This window comes from Lipotes vexillifer, unplaced genomic scaffold, assembly GCF_000442215.2.
Source record: "Lipotes vexillifer unplaced genomic scaffold, Lipotes_vexillifer_v1.1 scaffold335, whole genome shotgun sequence".
Lineage (NCBI taxonomy): Eukaryota > Metazoa > Chordata > Mammalia > Artiodactyla > Lipotidae > Lipotes > Lipotes vexillifer.
The window spans coordinates 1,034,802-1,053,663 of record NW_006781329.1 but is presented as its reverse complement, the minus strand read 5'-3'; the positions used below and the strand labels follow the sequence as shown (position 1 = coordinate 1,053,663).

At 34.5% G+C, this 18,862-nt stretch overlaps 1 protein-coding gene across 3 annotated transcripts in view; it reads left to right on the top strand.

The window, feature by feature from the left end:
* The window catches only part of ACVR2A (activin A receptor type 2A), an 88,862-nt gene that overhangs the window by 47,509 nt on the left and 22,491 nt on the right, over window positions 1-18,862 (top strand). For 2 of the 3 annotated variants that reach the window (XM_007454553.1, XM_007454552.1), the window contains 3 exons: window positions 3,491-3,698; window positions 7,614-7,723; window positions 7,921-8,075. In XM_007454553.1, the coding sequence (XP_007454615.1) occupies window positions 3,491-3,698; window positions 7,614-7,723; window positions 7,921-8,075 (473 nt within the window). The remainder of the gene's footprint in view (window positions 1-3,490; window positions 3,699-7,613; window positions 7,724-7,920; window positions 8,076-18,862) is intronic. The other variant, XM_007454554.1, reaches the window with a different exon arrangement.

Genomic DNA, 18,862 nt, shown 5'->3' with positions numbered 1-18,862 from the left:
CCTTAAAAAAAAAAAAAAAAAAAAAAAAAAAAAAAAATATATATATATATATATATATATATATATTTATATTTATATATTTATATATATTAAGAAGTATTAAAAAGAAATAAAATAGTCATTTGTTTATCTTTTTTCAAGACCAGAGGTGGCGAAGAAAAGATACTGATGTTTTCCCCACTCCTTCTGTACTAATTTCAAAACCCTTTACCTCAAAATCTTTCTCAGTACATGGCTCCTGGCAGCCACTCTTAATTGATGGGAATTGACGCCAAAGATAAAACTTATTTGGTATTTTTGTTATAGGCAATGTTCTTTTTTGGGAGGTCAGTTTTATTTAGTTCAAGTGTTATTCCTATGCTTCAATGGAGTCTTCTTTTGGAAATTAAAAATAATTAATAGTGGTTTTTAACATGAATTACACAAGTGATAGTTCACAGAAGACTCCTCCCCAACAAACAAAACAAACGAAAGGCAGGTTAACTAGACTGTGGGAATTAGGGTGTTGTTTCAAGAGGTAGCTGACCAGGACTTCCCTGGCAGTCCAGTGGTTAAGACTTCACCTTCCAATGCAGGGAGTGTGGGTTCGATCCCTGGTCGGGGAGCTAAGATCCCACATGCCTCGCTGCCAAAAAACCAAAACTTAAAACAGAAGCAATATTGTAACAAATTCAATAAAGACTTTAAAAATGGTCCACATCAAAAAGAAAAAAAAATCTTAAAAAAAAAAAGAGGTAGCTGACCACACAGCCTGTGGGCCAAATCCAGCCTGTGAACTAAGAATATTTACATTTTTAAATGGTTGGGAAAAAAAATCAAAAAAAGAATAGTATTTTGTGTCATGTAAAAATTACATGAAATTTAATTTTCACTGTCTGTAAATAAAGTTTTATTCGAATGTAACTGCTCATTCATTTACTGTCCTCTGGATGCTTTTGTGCTACAACGGCAGAATTGAGTAGTTGTGAAAGAGACCATATGGCCTGCAAAAGCTAAAATATTTACTCTCTGGCCCTTTACAGAAAAAGTTTGCCATCCCCTGTTTTGAGATAACGTGGGCAGAGTATGATTGCTTTGTGGTTATTTAGTAAAGGAGGAAACTTAATTTGCTGTTATTTTCAACAGGTTTCTGAAAAGGAATAATTTACAAAATGGCTACTGTTTATATACAGATGAATAGTAGTAGCAGCCCTTCTTTTATAAAATACAATGGACATAGAGTTACCAGCCATAGTTTACATGTCCGCTCACACTATTATTTCTTCCGTAGTTGAGGAGTCCACAGCACCATTACTGCCACAGATTTTATCAGCTTATAATTATATCTCTGTGCTAGAGCATTGTAGAGCAGCAGTTCTCAAACTTTTTTGGTCTCAGAACTTCTTTAGACTTACCCCAAAGGGTTTTTATGTGGTTTGCATCTGTAAGTATTCATCATATTAGAAATTAAGGCAGAAAATTTAAAAAAAAGTTATTTAGAAGTGACAATAAATCCATTATATGTTAACAAAAGAATAGATTTTTATGAAAAATATTTTCCAAGACAACAAAAAAATTAGTGAAATTGTTACAGATCTCTTTATAATTGTTTTAGTAGAAGACAACTGGATTCTTAAATCTGTTTTTTCCACTCAGTTTGTTGTGATACAACAATCCGTTGTGTTGCTTTGATATGAAGGAAATTTGGCCATACACAGATACATAGTTAGAAAAGTGAGGAATATTTTAATCCTTTTTTAAGATAATTGTGGATTATTAGTGATACTGAATATCTTTTTATGTAGTATTTCCCGTTCATATCTCTTTGATAAAGCATCTCTTTGAATCTCTTGTTCAGTTTTTAGAAATTGGGTAGTATGTTTTCATATTGTTGAGTTGTGAGAGGTCTTTATATTTTCTGAATATCAGTTATTTTTAAGGTATATACTTTGCAAGTATTTGCTCCCAGTCTGAATTTTTTTCCTTAACTTTCAAAGAGAAGTTTCAATTTTAATGAAGTTCAACTTACCAGTTTTTTCTTTTGTAGCTCATGTGTTTTGTGTTCTAAGAAATCTTTCATAATTTAGGGTCACCATATTTTTCACTTTTTTCTAGAAATTTTATAGTTTTAGGTTTTATTTTGAGTTTGTGATGTGTTTAGAGTTAATTTTTGTATATAGCATGAGCTATGAGTTGATATGAGGTGAGGTTCTTTGTTTTGCATATAGATGTCCAGTTGTTCCAGTGTCAGTTGTTGACTTTCTCTCCTAAATGCATTGGTACCTTTGCTGTGTATCAATTGACCATATGTGTATGGGTCTATTTCTGGATTCTCTGTCCTGTCCTGTAGGTTCATGTGTCTGTCTTTTCACTAAGACCACACTGTCTTGATTGCCGAAGCTTTAGTAAAAGTCTTAAAAACAAGTAATATGGGGAGTTCCCTGGTGGTCCAGTGGTTAGGACTCGGCGCTTTCATTGCCATGGCCCGGGTTCAATGCCTGAGTGGGGAACTAAGATCTCTCACAAGCCACGCAGTGCAGCCAACAAAAAAACAAACAGTATGAATTCTGTTTTGTACATCTTTTTCAGAATTATTTTGTGTATTCCAGTTCCCTTGCTTTTCCATGTAAGACAAGAGATAGTTTCTTAAAAGTTAGTTACAGTGTGGAATCTGAAACCGCTAATGAACTTTTTGTCCTCTGTAATGTTAAAATCTACTTGGCTATCTTGAACTTTGTATGGACTTTTGCCCATGAGTGTTTTTCAAACGTCATACATAAGTCACTTGGAAAATATTGGTTCTCTGAATTATATAGACTTTCTAAATATTGGCACATCTCATTATTCTGTATTTAAAAGTCACATTTGTTAATATCACCACTCATCAGAAATTCTTTAAGTATTGGGAAGGTGTCAGGCTAATGGTGGTGGTAAATACAAATTTTCTAAAATTCTTATTTTTGCTTGAAAACTCACATTTTATTATTGGCAGTGCATACTGTCAGGTGTTTTTCTTGAAGTAACAGGTTTACTTGGTTCATTTTGGGAACATTTCTGCCAAATACTCGTCTGAATAGCCTTGGTTGGTTTAGTTCACAACTCAATCATGCAAGGGCTTTTTCTGGAGGCAATCATTGTACTTCAGTGTGTAGCAGCAGTGCTTTTGGTTATTCCCTTTTTGTCACACAGAATATTGAGAAGAAGTCTACTCAAGGGTCAAGATTTTTAAAAAATTAACAATTGTACTGCTTTCCATCAAGGACATTCTTAAGTGAAACTGGCCTTTTACAGAGAAACCTTGTGATATACGTGGTTGCTTTCTATTATTATGTTTATTATACTTAAAGTACAGAGATTGACCTGGAAACCTGAACCCAGTGTTATAACACTAGTAAGGCAGTAAATTATTGACATTTCAGGAAGATTTGAAGTTTCATATACTGGGAGACGAGACGATCTGTTTAGGAACAAATACAGTTATATTAAATGTTGTCGTTTTATTATCTTATAGGTGCTATACTTGGTAGATCAGAAACTCAGGAGTGTATTTTCTATAATGCTAATTGGGAAAGAGATAGAACCAATCGAACTGGTGTTGAATCCTGTTATGGTGACAAAGACAAACGGCGGCATTGTTTTGCTACCTGGAAGAATATTTCTGGTTCCATTGAAATAGTGAAGCAAGGTTGTTGGCTGGATGATATCAACTGCTATGACAGGTAAGAACACATTTTTTTATGATAATGTTGAATAATTTTCATTTCCTCCATTCCCCCCCCCCATTTTTTTAAAAGGAGAAAGATCAATGTATGGATTTTCACTTAAATGTTTCTTTTTAAGATGGGATTATGAAGACCATTATAACATGTTGTAATGACAAGATATATATTTTAAAGTAAAAAAATAAATATAGCACGTTTATGTTTTATCTTCAATATACTTTGAATAATCTATCAAGTAGTGAGAACTTTAAATAAGAAACATTTCTTTCCATATGTTTTAGGGTTATAGGTTTTTTTTTAACACCAATTTTAAGGAAAAAGGATTTTTAAAATTGCTTTAAGAGAGAATATATCTGTTGAAAATCTATCCTGAAGGAGAATAAAGCTTAATCATAGTATTTAATTTCCTTTTAGTTTCCCTCTTATGTATCTGGAAGAAATTGATCTCACTACATTTCCTTGCAGAGTAGGCCTTTGTTCTTTATCCCAAGAGACATTTTAACTTGACATTCAGAATTACATCAGAACTAACACAATCCTCATAGAAAGCTACATTTTATTTAAAAAATCTTGTTTAAATTGTTTTATTCTGTTGGAAATAAAATACAGTGGATATGTCATTGACTGCCTGTGATCTTTCTGCAAGGTGTCCCTAGATGTTTGGCCGATCACTTAAACTGCCTGGGCCACAGGATTTTCACTGAGGGTGGGTGCTGATGACTGCAGAAGGTACAGAATCCTAGATAACCAGACTTTTTGGAGCCAAATAACTAAATACACTCACGGAACTCTAGCTACATCCTGATCCACTTTCAGGGGCTTTAATAGATTACCACGAATCTGTGGTTGATTGGACTTATATGATTAATAGTGAAATGTGTTGAATAAACTCATGAAAATTGAATTAGCTCCACTTTTGGTGAAAATTAAAATGGTCATTTAGGTATATATTTAGTATTTAGGATATACTTCTACATATTTGAATTTTCTGGGGATTATTACTCTGTAATTATACATTTTAGCTGTATTTCTGATTATTAGCTTCTTTATTAACAGAGGTGATAATTAAGTGATATTTGCTGTTATGAAAGTAAGTAGAGCCACTAGGGAAACAGTATAGATGTTCCTCAGAAAATTAAAAATAGCAGTGATATAGCAGTTCCACTTTTGGGTATATATCCAAAGGAAACGAAAACACTAACTTGAAAAGATATATGCACCTCCATGTTTATTGCAGCATTATTTACAACATCCAAGATGTGGAAACAACCTAAGTGTCTTGTCAGTGGTTGAATGGGTAAAGAAAATATGGTCTATGTATACAATGAACTATTTTTCAGCTGTAAAAAAGAAGAACATCTTGCCATTTGCAACAACACTGATGACCTTGAGGGCATTATGCTAAGTGAAATAAATCAGACAGAGAAAGACAAATACCATATGATCTCACTAGTATGTGGAATCTTTAAAAAAAAGAAAAAGAAAAAAAAGAAAAGAACCCATATATATAGAGAACCATTGGTGGTTGCCAGAGGCCGGGGGTGAGGGGTGGGCAAATGGGTGAAGGGAGTCAAAAGGGTATGAATTTTCAGTTATAAAACAAATAGGTCCTGGGGATATAATGGGGGATGTGATGTAATGGTGACTATAGTTAATAATACTGTATTGTATATTTGAATGTTGCTAAGGAACTTAGCAACTTTTAAGTAAATCTTAAAAGTTCAATTCACAAGAAAAAAAAATTGTAACTGTGTGGTGATGAGATGTTAACTAGACTTACTGTGGTGATCATTTCACAATGTATGCAAATATCCAATCACTAGGTTGTACACCTGAAACTAATATAATGTTATAGCAAATTATATCTCAATTTATAAAAAAAGAAAAATTGAGGAAGAAGTTGGGGAAAAAATGAGGTTTGGAGGTCATCTTTATTCAAAACTGTCTTTATTAATTAGTTGAAATCAGGGATCCCTGTTCTTTTTATTGTAAAATGCTACTGTGCTTCTCACCTAAAACCAGTATTACTGGAGATTATACTTTGCTAGATAATGTGAGTGAGTTGTTCAGTGCAAATGCCTGCTCTTACAGTAATAATTACTACATCAGCTTTGTTTCTAGGGGTTAAATGCCAATTTAAAAGTATGTGAATTTCTGCTTTTATGTTCTGAATTTGATTAAAAAACAAATATTAAAGGTAGTAACATAAATAAGAGAAAGGAAAAGAAGATTCAAGAAATGTCAAAGTGTGGAGGAAAAGACAGTGGTAAAAAGAATGAAATTGAATGGCTAAAAGTATTGATAATTTACTTCAGTTAACTAGGCTAGGTATTTAATCATGTTAACCTGTGATTTGATTCATGATTCTAAATATTAAATTTGTAAATATTTCTTTATAAATTGTTAGAAATTTAGCTTTCATTTGTCCTTTACTTTCTACTAAATAGACATTGGTATAGATTTTATTTCAAAGTTTGATTTTATTAAAATTGCCTTCTCCCTGAAATTTCTTGAGCTTTTCACTTTAGAGTTAAATTCAACCTTGTTATTCTAACAGCCATTATAAAAGTTCACAGTTTATTTGTAATGTGTCTTTAAATCTACCTGATGTTATTAGCTATATTTAAATATCTGATTTTAAAAACTAGGTATAGCGGGCCTCCCTGGTGGCGCAGTGGTTGAGAGTCCGCCTGCCGGTGCAGGGGATACGGGTTCGTGCCCTGGTCCGGGAGGATCCCACATGCCGCGGAGCGGCTGGGCCTGTGGGCCATGGGCGCTGAGCCTGCGCGTCCGGCAACGGGAAAGGCCACGACAGTGAGAGGCCCACATATCGCAAAAAAAAAAAAAAAAAAAAAAAAAACTAGGTATAGCTAATTTTTTAGTGGTTGATTAGGATTTAATCTAGATGCTAAATCCCTGTCTTTTCAGTAACTCAGGTCCTATATAGAAGGCTGCCCCCCACCCCCACCCCTTAAGTCAACCCCACCTCCAGTCAGTTTTTTGAGTTACTAGGGCCTGTATGTTTGTTGTTACATATTGGTCTTGTTGCTTACCCTTAACCCTGTTCATTGTGTTCAGGGAATTTAAATCTCCTGCAAAAATGGCTTAATTCCCAAGCCTGGTTTAGGTCTCTGATGTTGAAATATGTTCTGCCACGAGATATGAACACGAATTATTTTGTGCCTGTGTATTTATATGTATACATAGGCGTATAGGTATGTATTTATATGTGTACACATACAGTCTTTTATATATAGTGTTCAGTTTTTGTATTCATAAAATGGGAAAGCTATATTTCCTGGGAGTAAAAGTACTCTTAGACCAAATTTCTTCATTGGCTTTATGTTCCTCTTCAAGCTTTTCTACTAATTAAACAATTAAAAAGATGGTTGCCTTTGGGCTTCCCTGGTGGCGCAGTGCTTGAGAGTCCGCCTGCCGATGCAGGAGACGCGGGTTCGTGCCCTGTTTCGGGAAGATCCCACATGCCGCGGAGCGGCTGGGCCCGTGAGCCCTGGCCACTGAGCCTGCGTGTCCGGAGCCTGTGCTCCGCAAATGGGAGAGGCCACAACAGTGAGAGGCCCGCATAACGCAAGAAAAAAAAAAAAAAAAAAAAAAAAAAAGATGGTTGCCTTAGATTGATCATTAAAAACCAAATTAAAGAAGTGGTTTCAAGGAGCCAATGTGATTGTTATAAAATCAGCTGTTGATTTATTTTTCTGATGAGATTTAATAATAGGATTCAAGGAACATTTTTGACTTTTAAGAATTGATTATTGAATATTAATAAAAATCTCAAAGTTGACTATAAATGACTTATTCATTATTTTACCTCTGAGAACTTTAGAAAAGCACCTATTGTAGATTCAGAGTAATAATGTTGATTTTAATTATTTCTCCTCTTTTTGTCTATAGGACTGATTGTATAGAAAAAAAAGATAGCCCTGAAGTATATTTTTGTTGCTGTGAGGGCAATATGTGTAATGAAAGGTTTTCTTATTTTCCGGAGATGGAAGTCACACAACGTAAGTTCACAGGGAAAATGTATATGTCTGTTCAACTAGTAGATTGAAAACAAAGCATGTTTGTGTTGATGGAATAATTTACTCCCATCTTCTCCTACTCTTTATTTTTTCTCCTAAAATTTGACACTATAATAAATATTTATTGTGAAATTTTGTCGACCAAATCTGAGTGGTTTTCTTCCTCCTCTTTTCCACAGCTACATCGAATCCAGTTACACCAAAGCCACCCTATTACAACATCTTGCTCTATTCTTTGGTGCCACTTATGCTAATTGCGGGGATTGTCATTTGTGCATTTTGGGTGTACAGGCATCATAAGATGGCTTATCCTCCTGTGCTTGTTCCAACTCAAGTAAGTTATTGTCTTGTACTTTGTGTTGTTTTAGATTTTACATTTTAAAGAAATATTACTGTGGTGAAGCCACAGTAGATTGTTACAAATCATTTTCCTTTGGGGTTAATTTTTGAATATTTATTGTCATGGGAACTATAGCTAATTTTGCAGACTTATTAATTTTCTGTGTCCTAAGTTTAAGGGTTGAAGTGGAGTAGAATAAAGAGTATTCCCATTCCTGTTCTTCTTTGGAGAGTTTTACTGTCATTATAGTACTTTAAAATGTGGGATATACTCTGCTGTCTTTCTTGAGAAGTAATTGATGATGGAGAAGTGATATCATAGCCCTTTCTTTCCCTTCTGTTTTCTCCTCCACTCCTAAGTTTTTGTGTCTTTTTCAAAACTACTTGCCAAAAAATCCTTTTAACCATGGTGAGGGACCCAGTAAGGTAACCAAGAATGTGGGGTAGAGAAGTTTCACAAAGGCATCAAGAGGATATATCTATAAAATTGTTGCTCTGGGAAGAGGAGCAACAGTTCTCATCATGTGTTGTTTGTAGTTCCAAGTATATATATTTTTATTTGCAGCATATCAAACGTGTACTGAAGTCTGAAAACTTTTTTAATGTCCTTGATTCTCCCTCCCTCGACACCGAATATATCTGAAAATATAGGTGTGGCGGGTAGGTAGTCAATAAATTCATGAAGTTTTCCTCACTCTCTGTCATGTGGGCAGTTGGAGCTGATTCAGTGCTTTACAAGGACTTTTAATATAAGTAGTTATTATTCTACAGGCAGAGGAAACGTGATAACTTTTGGTTTAATTGCTGGAGATGTCTTTTTGTGTTTCTTTTGTGTTTCTTTTGACTCTTAAGATCAGATTACCTCAGCCTTCTGGATCTCTTGGTTTAACTTTGTTTCTCTAATACCACTAGGATTAATGGTTAAAACTTGGTAAAAGAAAATGGTAAAGTCTTATAATTTAATGACCAAAACAACTTCTTCACTTTAAGCTTTATTTACATAACATATTCCTTTCTCAGTGCTTGAAGCAATCTGTTGGCATTAGATCATTGATCCCTGTAATCTTTGTAAGATGTGTATATGAAGAAATAAGCCCAAAGGTAAAACTCCTCATTTAGTAAATTAGGTAAACACACTATTTTGTACAGCTGAAATATTTTAACTTTTAACATTAGTAGATAACTTGTAGATTTGTTAAAAATCACTTTAAGAAGTACTTTAAAAAATTTAGTGCCTAATAAATATATGTAGTTTACTCCAAAATGTCCATAGAATACACTTTACTTTCTGTTGGTGGTAACTATTTTTTATTTAATATCTACATTTAACAGAATGAGTATTTACTGTTGGTGACATGCATTGATTTGTGAAACTGTCTCTTTCAGTAACCTAAGAGCAGTTGCCTTTATTAGGATCACCAGCAGAAATAAATGTGGGAGCTTTCTTCTAAACCTCCAATTTGAATGTAATCATATCAATTCAGAAGTCTGTGATGCTGGTTCAAAAGAAGAGTTATGGACAAATGCAAATTAAATTTGGCGCATAAAATATATTGATAGGGGGTTTTAGGAAGCTCCATTTTACTTACTTTGATGGTGGGTACAACAAATATTTGTGCAAAGACTATTTTAAATGTATTTGTGCAGATTGTAATGACATAAATAACGATGCCACCTTGGGCTTATATAATTCTATTTTCAAAAATGATTATTTCCTGTACATGATTTTGCAAAGTAGTCAGTTTGCTTCATAGAGATCTACTTTTTTTTGTTTTGTTTTCTTATATTGTCTCTAATTAGTGATTAAATTGTTGTGAATTTAACACAAAAGAAAAGAAAAAAAAAGAGTATTTAAGTGTCTAAATTTGCCCTGGATTTGTGATATGATAGAAACAAACTGGAAACTACATTTAAAAACAAATTTGTTAAGTTTCTTAATAGAACTTTAAAAATAATAATGTAACCCTATAGATAACATTGATTTATATAAAATATTGGTAAAAAAGTGTGGTTGGACATTTTTATTTAAAGGGCTGGATATCATATATTTGAGGCCACTTTATTTAGAAATGCTAATTAATTCAAGGGTTTGGATTTTTAAAAAGGAAAGATGCATTATTATTCATAAATAAGGACTAGAAATGTTCAATGAGTATCCATCTCTGTGGGTTTTAGATATTTGTTGCAATAGTTAATGTTATTGTACACATTTATTTAGTGTTTGTGTTCTCTAGTGAATTTGCATGAATTGTATGAATTACTGAAAAATAAGGAATGAACTTAAAAAGGTTTTGTGAAGGAATGACCTGGAATGGTCAGGCTTTGTTATGAAAAATTTAAGACATGCCTACCTTTATGCTTTCCTTCTGTCATAAACTGTGTTGTGGAAAAGGAGCATTGTCATCAATGTGGAACTTCATATATGTCATCTTTCACTGTTTGAAACAGTATAGAGTCATGCTGTAACTCTCATTTTTGGTGAGAGGTTTATGCAGACTACTTCTGCAAGATTACTTAGTGGCCATCTTGTTACAAAATGCTCAGTTTTATTTCTGCTTCAAAAAAATGATTGATAATTGTATCAAGCATTAATTGAACATTTACAGTGTACTAGAGTACTGGTAAGTTACATAGATGTATTAATATATATATAAAAAATATACAAAAAATACATAAAAATTTCCCCATGATTTCCAAGTTGTGACCAGTATGTAAGGATCATCTTTGGAATTTGTTAAGAAATACAAATTCCTGGACCACGCCCCTGAAAGTATGGAATGGGGCCTGGGATATTATGAATCTAATAAGTTTTCCAGGCAGTTCTGGTGACCAGCCAGGTGTGGAAAGGACTGAGCTGATTTTACCTCACAGGTTTATGTAGTGTTATAATCCCCATTTTATAGATAAAGAAATTGAGACATAGCAAAGCTCACAAGTATCAGAGCTGGAATCTGAACCAAGGACTCTCTGACACTAAAGCTTTGCTCTTACTGCTTATGCTGTTCTGCCTCTCTTTTTTCAGAAAGCAGATGCTTTTGCTGTTTCAGATAATTCAGTAAACATCCCTGCCATTTCAAAATCATTCTATAAGTGAATTTATTTTCCTATTTGGGGATGTTGAGTAGTTTGACTACTAAAGTGGGCAATAACGTGATCACATTGTCTCACAGAGGACAGAAGGGGAAATAAACAAGTCATCTGTTTTCCATTAAAATTTTTTAGCACACATTTTAGAATAGGGTTTATGAACATTGATTGGGTTGCAGGTAAAGATTCTTGTGCTTCTGAGTTGATAGTGCCAGTGCCCTAGCTATTCAAGGCTTTTTTGAGGGACAGGAGAGGTCGGTAGGGGAAACATACTACACATTTGAAGTCTTAAGGTGTCTTCTGCATTTCACCCCATATTCATGTCCCCATATTCAAAGTTTAATTTCAAGACCAGTTAGGAAAAGATCTTATATTCTTGTTGTGCATTTCTGCAGCAATCTTCCTTCTAATTTCTTCACTTTTAGACAATGACATAAAATTTGTCATTCTCTTTTCTTAGGGAAACTTTTTCTTAAAGCGTTGGCTAAAGGCTGGTGATAGCTTATTGATGGATCATTCCTACAATAAGAACTATATTTGAAGAGAATTTACAGTGATTCTCATTAGAACAAGCTAACATTACATATACTGTGCTCATTCATTGGTCTGATCTCAGTCTTTTATTCTCTTTGGGTAAAAGATCAGTCTTACAGCGTATTCTGGAGGACTAAGACATGTCTGCATACATCTCGTAATAAGCTGGTTCTGGCAGTTAAATGGTAGGATTCTTTATTTCTAAGACATCAAGTTGTTTAAAGTTTCTTCTGGTTTTGTTAGTATTTTGAAGAAGTGATACAGGGATATACATGCTTTAAAATCTGGTCTTTAATTACGGTTCTAATTTATTTTAAAATAAAAAATATTCTAAAATACATCTATCATAGTTAAAGACATAGAAAAAAGTAATTGTGCTTTTTTTTTTTTTTTAAGAAATAAACCATTCTTCTTTCTTTATAACCTGTAACTACTATGTTTCTAACACTTTTTCATGTTATCACTGTCTGCCCCTCATCCTGGGTGAAAGCCTTGGAGACAGCAACTTCTCCTATTCTTAGCCCTGTTATTTATGAACTCCAGTACCTTGTCATCCTTTCTGATCCTGTGGTTTTCAGGACATTATTACGCTGGAGGCTGAGATTATTTCTGTAATCTCATAGCTTGTCTTCTTGTTTCCAGTTCTCTCTCTCCATCTATACTATTGCTATACAGTAACATTTTACATGTCTGATTATGTTACTTCCGTGCTTAAAAATATTTGAGGGTTCTGAGTGATCCAACAGCAAGAATACAAAGTTTGGAACATGACATGTTATCTTCCATACTTTGTCTGCCTTTTGATTCTTTTCTTCCATTACACCCTAAGCCATCCATCATATGTATCTAGAATGGTATTAGTTACATGCCATCCTTGAAAGAATTGAGAAAATAGTGCTCAAGTCAGTTTCTCTCTTTTGTGATTCAGATGAAATAACTTAGGTTGAGAAAGGTTCTGGCCATTTGTGAGCATGTTCTATTATCATACTTTATTATAAGCTCCTTAAAGACAAAGTATGTATTGTAATCACTACTGTATCTCATGCAGTGTTTGTATGTAATAACCATTCTGTAAGTGATGAATTGCTGAATTGTTTCATTTAGTGTTACACTAAGATGATAATGCAGTATACCCAGGAATTGTTTAATAAACATTTTATGTGCTTTAGGACTTTATTTCTTTGGGGTAAAATAAGTTGAAGTATTTCAGGCTTTTATAAGAGAATGCCATTATTCGAGTCTTTCTGTAATCACAGGTGTGAAGCATCCTTTTAATTTGTGTTACCTGGGTCACCTTTTCTTTTGCCTGTCCTGAAACTGTCTTTCTGTATGTAGGTAGATGCTCTTACAATCTCCAGTAAGTAAATTGAATGCAAACTGGTTTTTCTAGTACCAGTGAGTCATGAATATGAGGGAATTGATGCATTGACTCTATGAAGAAGTCTTATTGTGGTTAATGGGGTTTCAGTGAAACTGCATTGCTTTCATAACCATATGTAAGCTTAAGTTTCCTTCTTATAAAATCTATATTTGTGCTAATAAAAAATACCACTTGATAAGAAAATGCAGTTTAGGGGCTAGAAATTACCTACCTTTAACAAGGTATGAAGTTAGTTTCTTGTTAATTTTTGAAGGCTATATAATAGCACTAAAGTATTGCAGCATTAATACTTTTTAAATGACATCAATCTCTTCAGTCCTGACATAACATTTTCATGATATTTTGTCTAGATTTTGGTCTGACTAAAGGCTTTTAGATGTTTGGAATATTGAGTTGTGCATACAAAACAATGCTGTTGACCTTAATATTAAAGTAATAATAGGTTGTCGTTTCACGGTATGTGAGATTACTATCCACTGAGAAACCAAGCCATCTGTGACAATGCTTTGTAGTATTTTCCTGTTGAACATGAGTTTATATATGTACCCATTTAAAATTAATAAGATACTAAAGGAGTAGCATAACATTATTCAGCCAAATCAACTTAGGAGAGTGTGCTGCTTCCTTATTTGGAGAAGATGCAGGGAGAAGTTTACTGAGTTTTATTGAATATTTAATATGTTAGTATTAAGTTATACTTACAAAATAAATATTACATCTGTAGAAGCACATCTTGAAATAGGTCGATTGCTGAATGGCTGGAGTTTAAGAACACATCTCTCTCTTTCACTTTCTCTTCCATTTAAAAATTAAGTACAAATGCTTGCTTGTTATAGCAAGACAAATTATACAGAAAGAAGTATGTCCAAAAAAAGGAGAGAATCATTTGTTCTTCCTCTTTTTCCTTTATCAATTTCCTGAAATAACCAGTTTTAACAGGTTGATGTGTATCTTTTGACATCTTTCTCTAATCTCATTTGAGTTATATATATTTTTTCTTTTTTATAAACTATAAAATGTTATTCTGCAGTTGCTTTCTTTTAACAGTATATTGACGACAGCTTTTCAGCTTAGTACTTTGAATCTATCTCATTCTGATTGTATGATGTGTTTTTAAGTGAAATTTAGTGGAGCTTTAATGTATTCTCATAAAATACCAAAATTTGATGTTTTATTAGCTTAGATTTTGTGTTAGGTTTCTGCTAAGAGCTAGAACCTACACTTCACAAATAGTTTTTTGTTTTGTTTTGTTTTGTTTTTGCGGTATGCGGGCCTCTCACTGTTGCGGCCTCTCCCGCTGCGGAGCACAGGCTCTGGACGCGCAGGCTCAGCGGCCATGGCCCACGGGCCTAGCCACTCCGCAGCATGTGGGACCTTCCCAGACCAGGGCATGAACCCGCGTCCCCTGCATCGGCAGGCGGACTCCCAACCACTGCGCCACCAGGGAAGCCCCACAAATAGTTTTTAATTGTATTATTTTAGGATATTTAAAGTGGTGGTATAATTCTACTGCCTAACTCTTGAGCACCTTTTTTTCCTTTTTTTTCCATATATGCCTGAGAAATAGTACAGGGCTACTACAAATGTCTCTTTGTGTCATTATTTTTGTATTGATAACCTAAATTACAACTTACTTAAAAAAAATTTTTTTTTTAATATATTTTTGGCTGTGTTGGGTCTTTGTTGCTTCACGTGGGCTTTCTCTAGTTGCAGCAAGCGGGGCTACTCTTTGTTGCATTGCCGTGGGCTTCTCATTGCAGTGGCTTCTCTTGCCTAGAGCATGGGCTCTAGGTGCACGGGCTTCAGTAGTTCAGCACATAGGCTCAGTAGTTGTGGTACATAGGCCTTAGAGCACACAGGCTTCAGTAGTTGTGGTTCGTGGGCTCTAGAGTGCAGGCTCAAGTAGTTGTGGCACATGGGCTTAGTTGCTCCACGGCATGTGGGATCTTCCTGGACCAGGGATCGAACCCATGTCCCCTGCATTGGCAGGTGGATGCTTAACCACTGTGCCACCAGGGAGGTCCCACAACTTACTTCTATATATACTTCTACACTAATTGTAGGGAGAAGTATCATAAATTATCCAGACATGTAGCTTGACAAAGTATTACTCTAGTTAGGTGTATGTAAGTTGTTTCTCTTACAAATGTACAGACAGGCCCACTTGGAGGTTGGCTGAAATTCTGTGTCCAAAAGCAAAAAAGAAGGGGAGAAGGAGCAAAAGGGGGAAAAAAAAGTTGTATCAAAAGCTTAAAACAAGTTAAAGCTGCACATTAAAATTACTCAAAGCACCTTATTTCTAAAAATGACATATTAAATTTTAAAATCTTGAGATCAGTTTTTCTTTGGCCTGTGAAGGGCCCCACGTTGTTTGCCAATTTGCAAATGGGACTGATGCATATAGACCAGAGTGCATAATATCTCCTTTTTCTTGTCTGGCAAGGAGATGGTAGATAGGAAGAAGTGAGCTTGCTTTTCTCTGTTTTTTATTTCCTGAGCCTCATCCTCCATCTGTCCCATCATTCCTAGCTACTTCATTGCTGTCAAACCTTTTTCTATTAATTCGAGATAATAAAAATGAAGAAGTCCATTTGTTAGTGAAAGCTGCTTGCATCAGATAGGCTGGGTTCCCGTTGGTTGGTTAGTTTTATTTTTGCTTAACTATTCACCTGTTGCTTGAGCACCTACAGTATGCCAGGCACTGTGCTTGATGTATAATGTTAAGTGGCTCAGGGACAGTCTTTGCTGGCCCTTCTAAGGGAGCCCACAGTTAACATGTAGGTGTACTAAAAATAGGTTGGTTGATTGGTTGTTTGACTTTGCAGCTTGGAGAGGAAGGGTAAAAAGAGTAAAAAGGGAATTGCTTCAACAATTTTGGGCAAAGATGGAGGAAAGGAGAAATGTCTGATTCCATTTCTGTAGTGATTGGGAGAAGAGCCACATCTAGGGTGCTGGGCTAATTTTAAGTGCTCAATAAGTTTTAGCCGTTAATTGCCAATGACCTCAAAATTGTACTCCAAAGGAAGAATTTTTGTTGAAACCATTGATTTCAATATTAAAATTGATTTATTGAAATGATTTTACTTGAAAATAATTTCAAAATATTGGCATATATATATGTCAATACTTTGAAGTTAATTTCACATAATAAAAAATTTCATTTTGAGTACTCTGTCAAGCACTATACAGAGCACTTTATACATATTAACTCAGTGTAATCTTTCAATACCCCATGATGTATATAGGTGAAGTGACTTGGCCTAGAGTCAGTATGCTGAGTGGCAAAGCCTTGGACATTTATGTCCAAGGATTATTATTATCCACTGAAGTAATTTTAATTGAATAGCTCATTTCAGTAAATTATTAGGTTGGGTCCATAAAAAACTAAAGTAGGATACAGGGAGGGATCAGAGTGCATAATTTACATTTAAAATAGTTTTTATAGTGACTATATATAGCCTTGCAGATAAACATAACCATTTTATCACATCACAATTTATTAATGTATAGCACAGTCCTTTTCCTTTTTTCCACTTGCAGAACACAAATGCTAAATAAAAATAAAGTTTCTTCTGTACCCAGTAATAAACCTGATGCTCCTGAGCAGCAGCCAGAAGAATAGGCATGTCTACCGTCTCTCTTTCAGACTTGCAACTCCAGTGCTGACTACCCTGAGGAGCTAATCACTTCTTAGGGAACTTATTCAGAATCCTCATTCATCCACCTTGGTCTGCCTTCATGCTTTGCTTTTGGAAGGAGTTAAGATGTGAGAAGTAGGAGTTGATGTATCATAGAGGAATTTTGAAGACCTAATTGGATAGAATCATGGCTGTGTATTTGACAGTATCAGTATTACTAAATCTGTTAATGTATAATGTCTTGCTTTCCTTAGCTCAGAAGCATTTGTCCTGATACACATACTATGTTATTTCTTTACATATTCTATTTCTGTCCGCTTGGCAATAAATAGTCTTTTTTAAAATTTGCAATTGTAAAATAGCTTAGAATGTAAGATAATTATATGACTAAGAGGAGACAAATTCAGAATTTGTCAGTTTTCAAATACTTTGTTGAGCGGTACTTAATTCTTCTTGATCATCCAAAGAGGTTGTTGAGTGAGTTATTAAAAAAATTATATATAAATATAAATCTTGGAATGGTTTAAGTAGTAAGAGAAAATTTATAGTATATTTCACATATATTTATAGCAAGTAAAATCCATATTTCTAGAAAGATTTCTTTGTATTCTAGTTCTGTGTATCTAACTGCGTTCTAAATATTTCCACTTAGATGTCTCCAAGCACTTAACAATACAAGCGTAATGATCTTCTCTCTCAGACCTGGTTCTCAGTAAATGGAACCAGTAACCATTTGGTTGCACAAGTCAGAAATCTAGGATGTGTCCCAGTACTGTTTTTTCCCACCTTATCTGCCTCCCTCTAGTACTTATTTCATTTCTCAAGGATCCTCTCCTCAGGAGGTCTTCTCTTATTTACCTTGCCCAGTATAAGTTAGGTTTCTCTTTACCTTTGCTCAAGGTAACTAAATTGCTTTTTATTGCTCTTATTTTATAATTATGCATTCATTAGTATGATTCTTTGATTAGTCTTTCTTCCCCACACTATAGTAAGTGTCATGAGAGCCTGGGTAGCCAGTGCCTGGCACAAACTAGGTGCTCAGTAAAGATTTGTTGAATGAATAGAGAAGTATTATTCATTCCTTTCTGATGTTTGTCAATAGTTAATTTCTTTTCCCCTTAAGGAATAAGCAGCAAGTCTCTTTCTCATCCAGCAACCTAATTACTTGACATTAATGTGCTGATTTGGTTTTCACTATTATCTCCAGTCACAGTGCATGATATTCAAGTTTCATTTTCCAAGTTGTGAATACAGATTATTTTGTTTGGTTACTCTTTATCTATTTGTGTATTTTGGTGAATTTTTTTTTTTTGGGGATTCTGTTTTGCCTCTTATTTTGTAACATAGTTTATGCATTGAGGCCTGCTCTTGGTGTCTTTTGTTTAGTTTGGATTGTTCTATAGCTTATTCTAATACTCATTTATTGAGAGGTATATTGAGCAAAGGTACACTCTTTTTGGTAAGATGCATGCACAGCACCTACTTGCCCAGTGTTATTACAGTGGCATCTTTGTCTCTGAAAGCACTGGTATGAAAAGAAAAACAGAGACGTTTAAGCCTTGGAAGCTACAGTCTAGTTACTCATTTGGCATGTATTTCTTTCAAGGGATGAATTTTACTTTGGAGTACTGATAAAATGTTTTGATAGTGGGATTAGCTAAGCCTTTTAGATGAATTATTAAATAATCCTGAATCATTATCACAGGAGAAAATCAAGAAGCAAGAAAAACTAGTTAAGCAACTGGTACATATAAACAGGTTGTCAAATCTTTTCCGTCAGTGCTATTTGTTCTCTGTAGAAATATTGGAAACTGGGAAATATAGTCAAGTGTTTGGAGGAATTCGAAGTCTTTCTTTACACTGGTGACAATATTTCTCTTGATTTTAAATTAGGGCCCTTCCTTACCTGTTGTGGGATGACTAGGAAAATGAAAATCTTGTTCTTTATGAGTATCTGAGTGTCCTGAGCCTGAAAAATATGCATGGATACTTCCTTCCAGGGCCACCACTGCTTGACCTCTTCACTCTGGACTGTAGCTGGGGAAGTGGTTAACAGTAGGCCTGGTCTGTCGCTGTGTTCTGCTCAGTTCTGATCTTACTCTTCTCCCATCTCATTCTCTTTCCCTAGTGTATTATTTATGT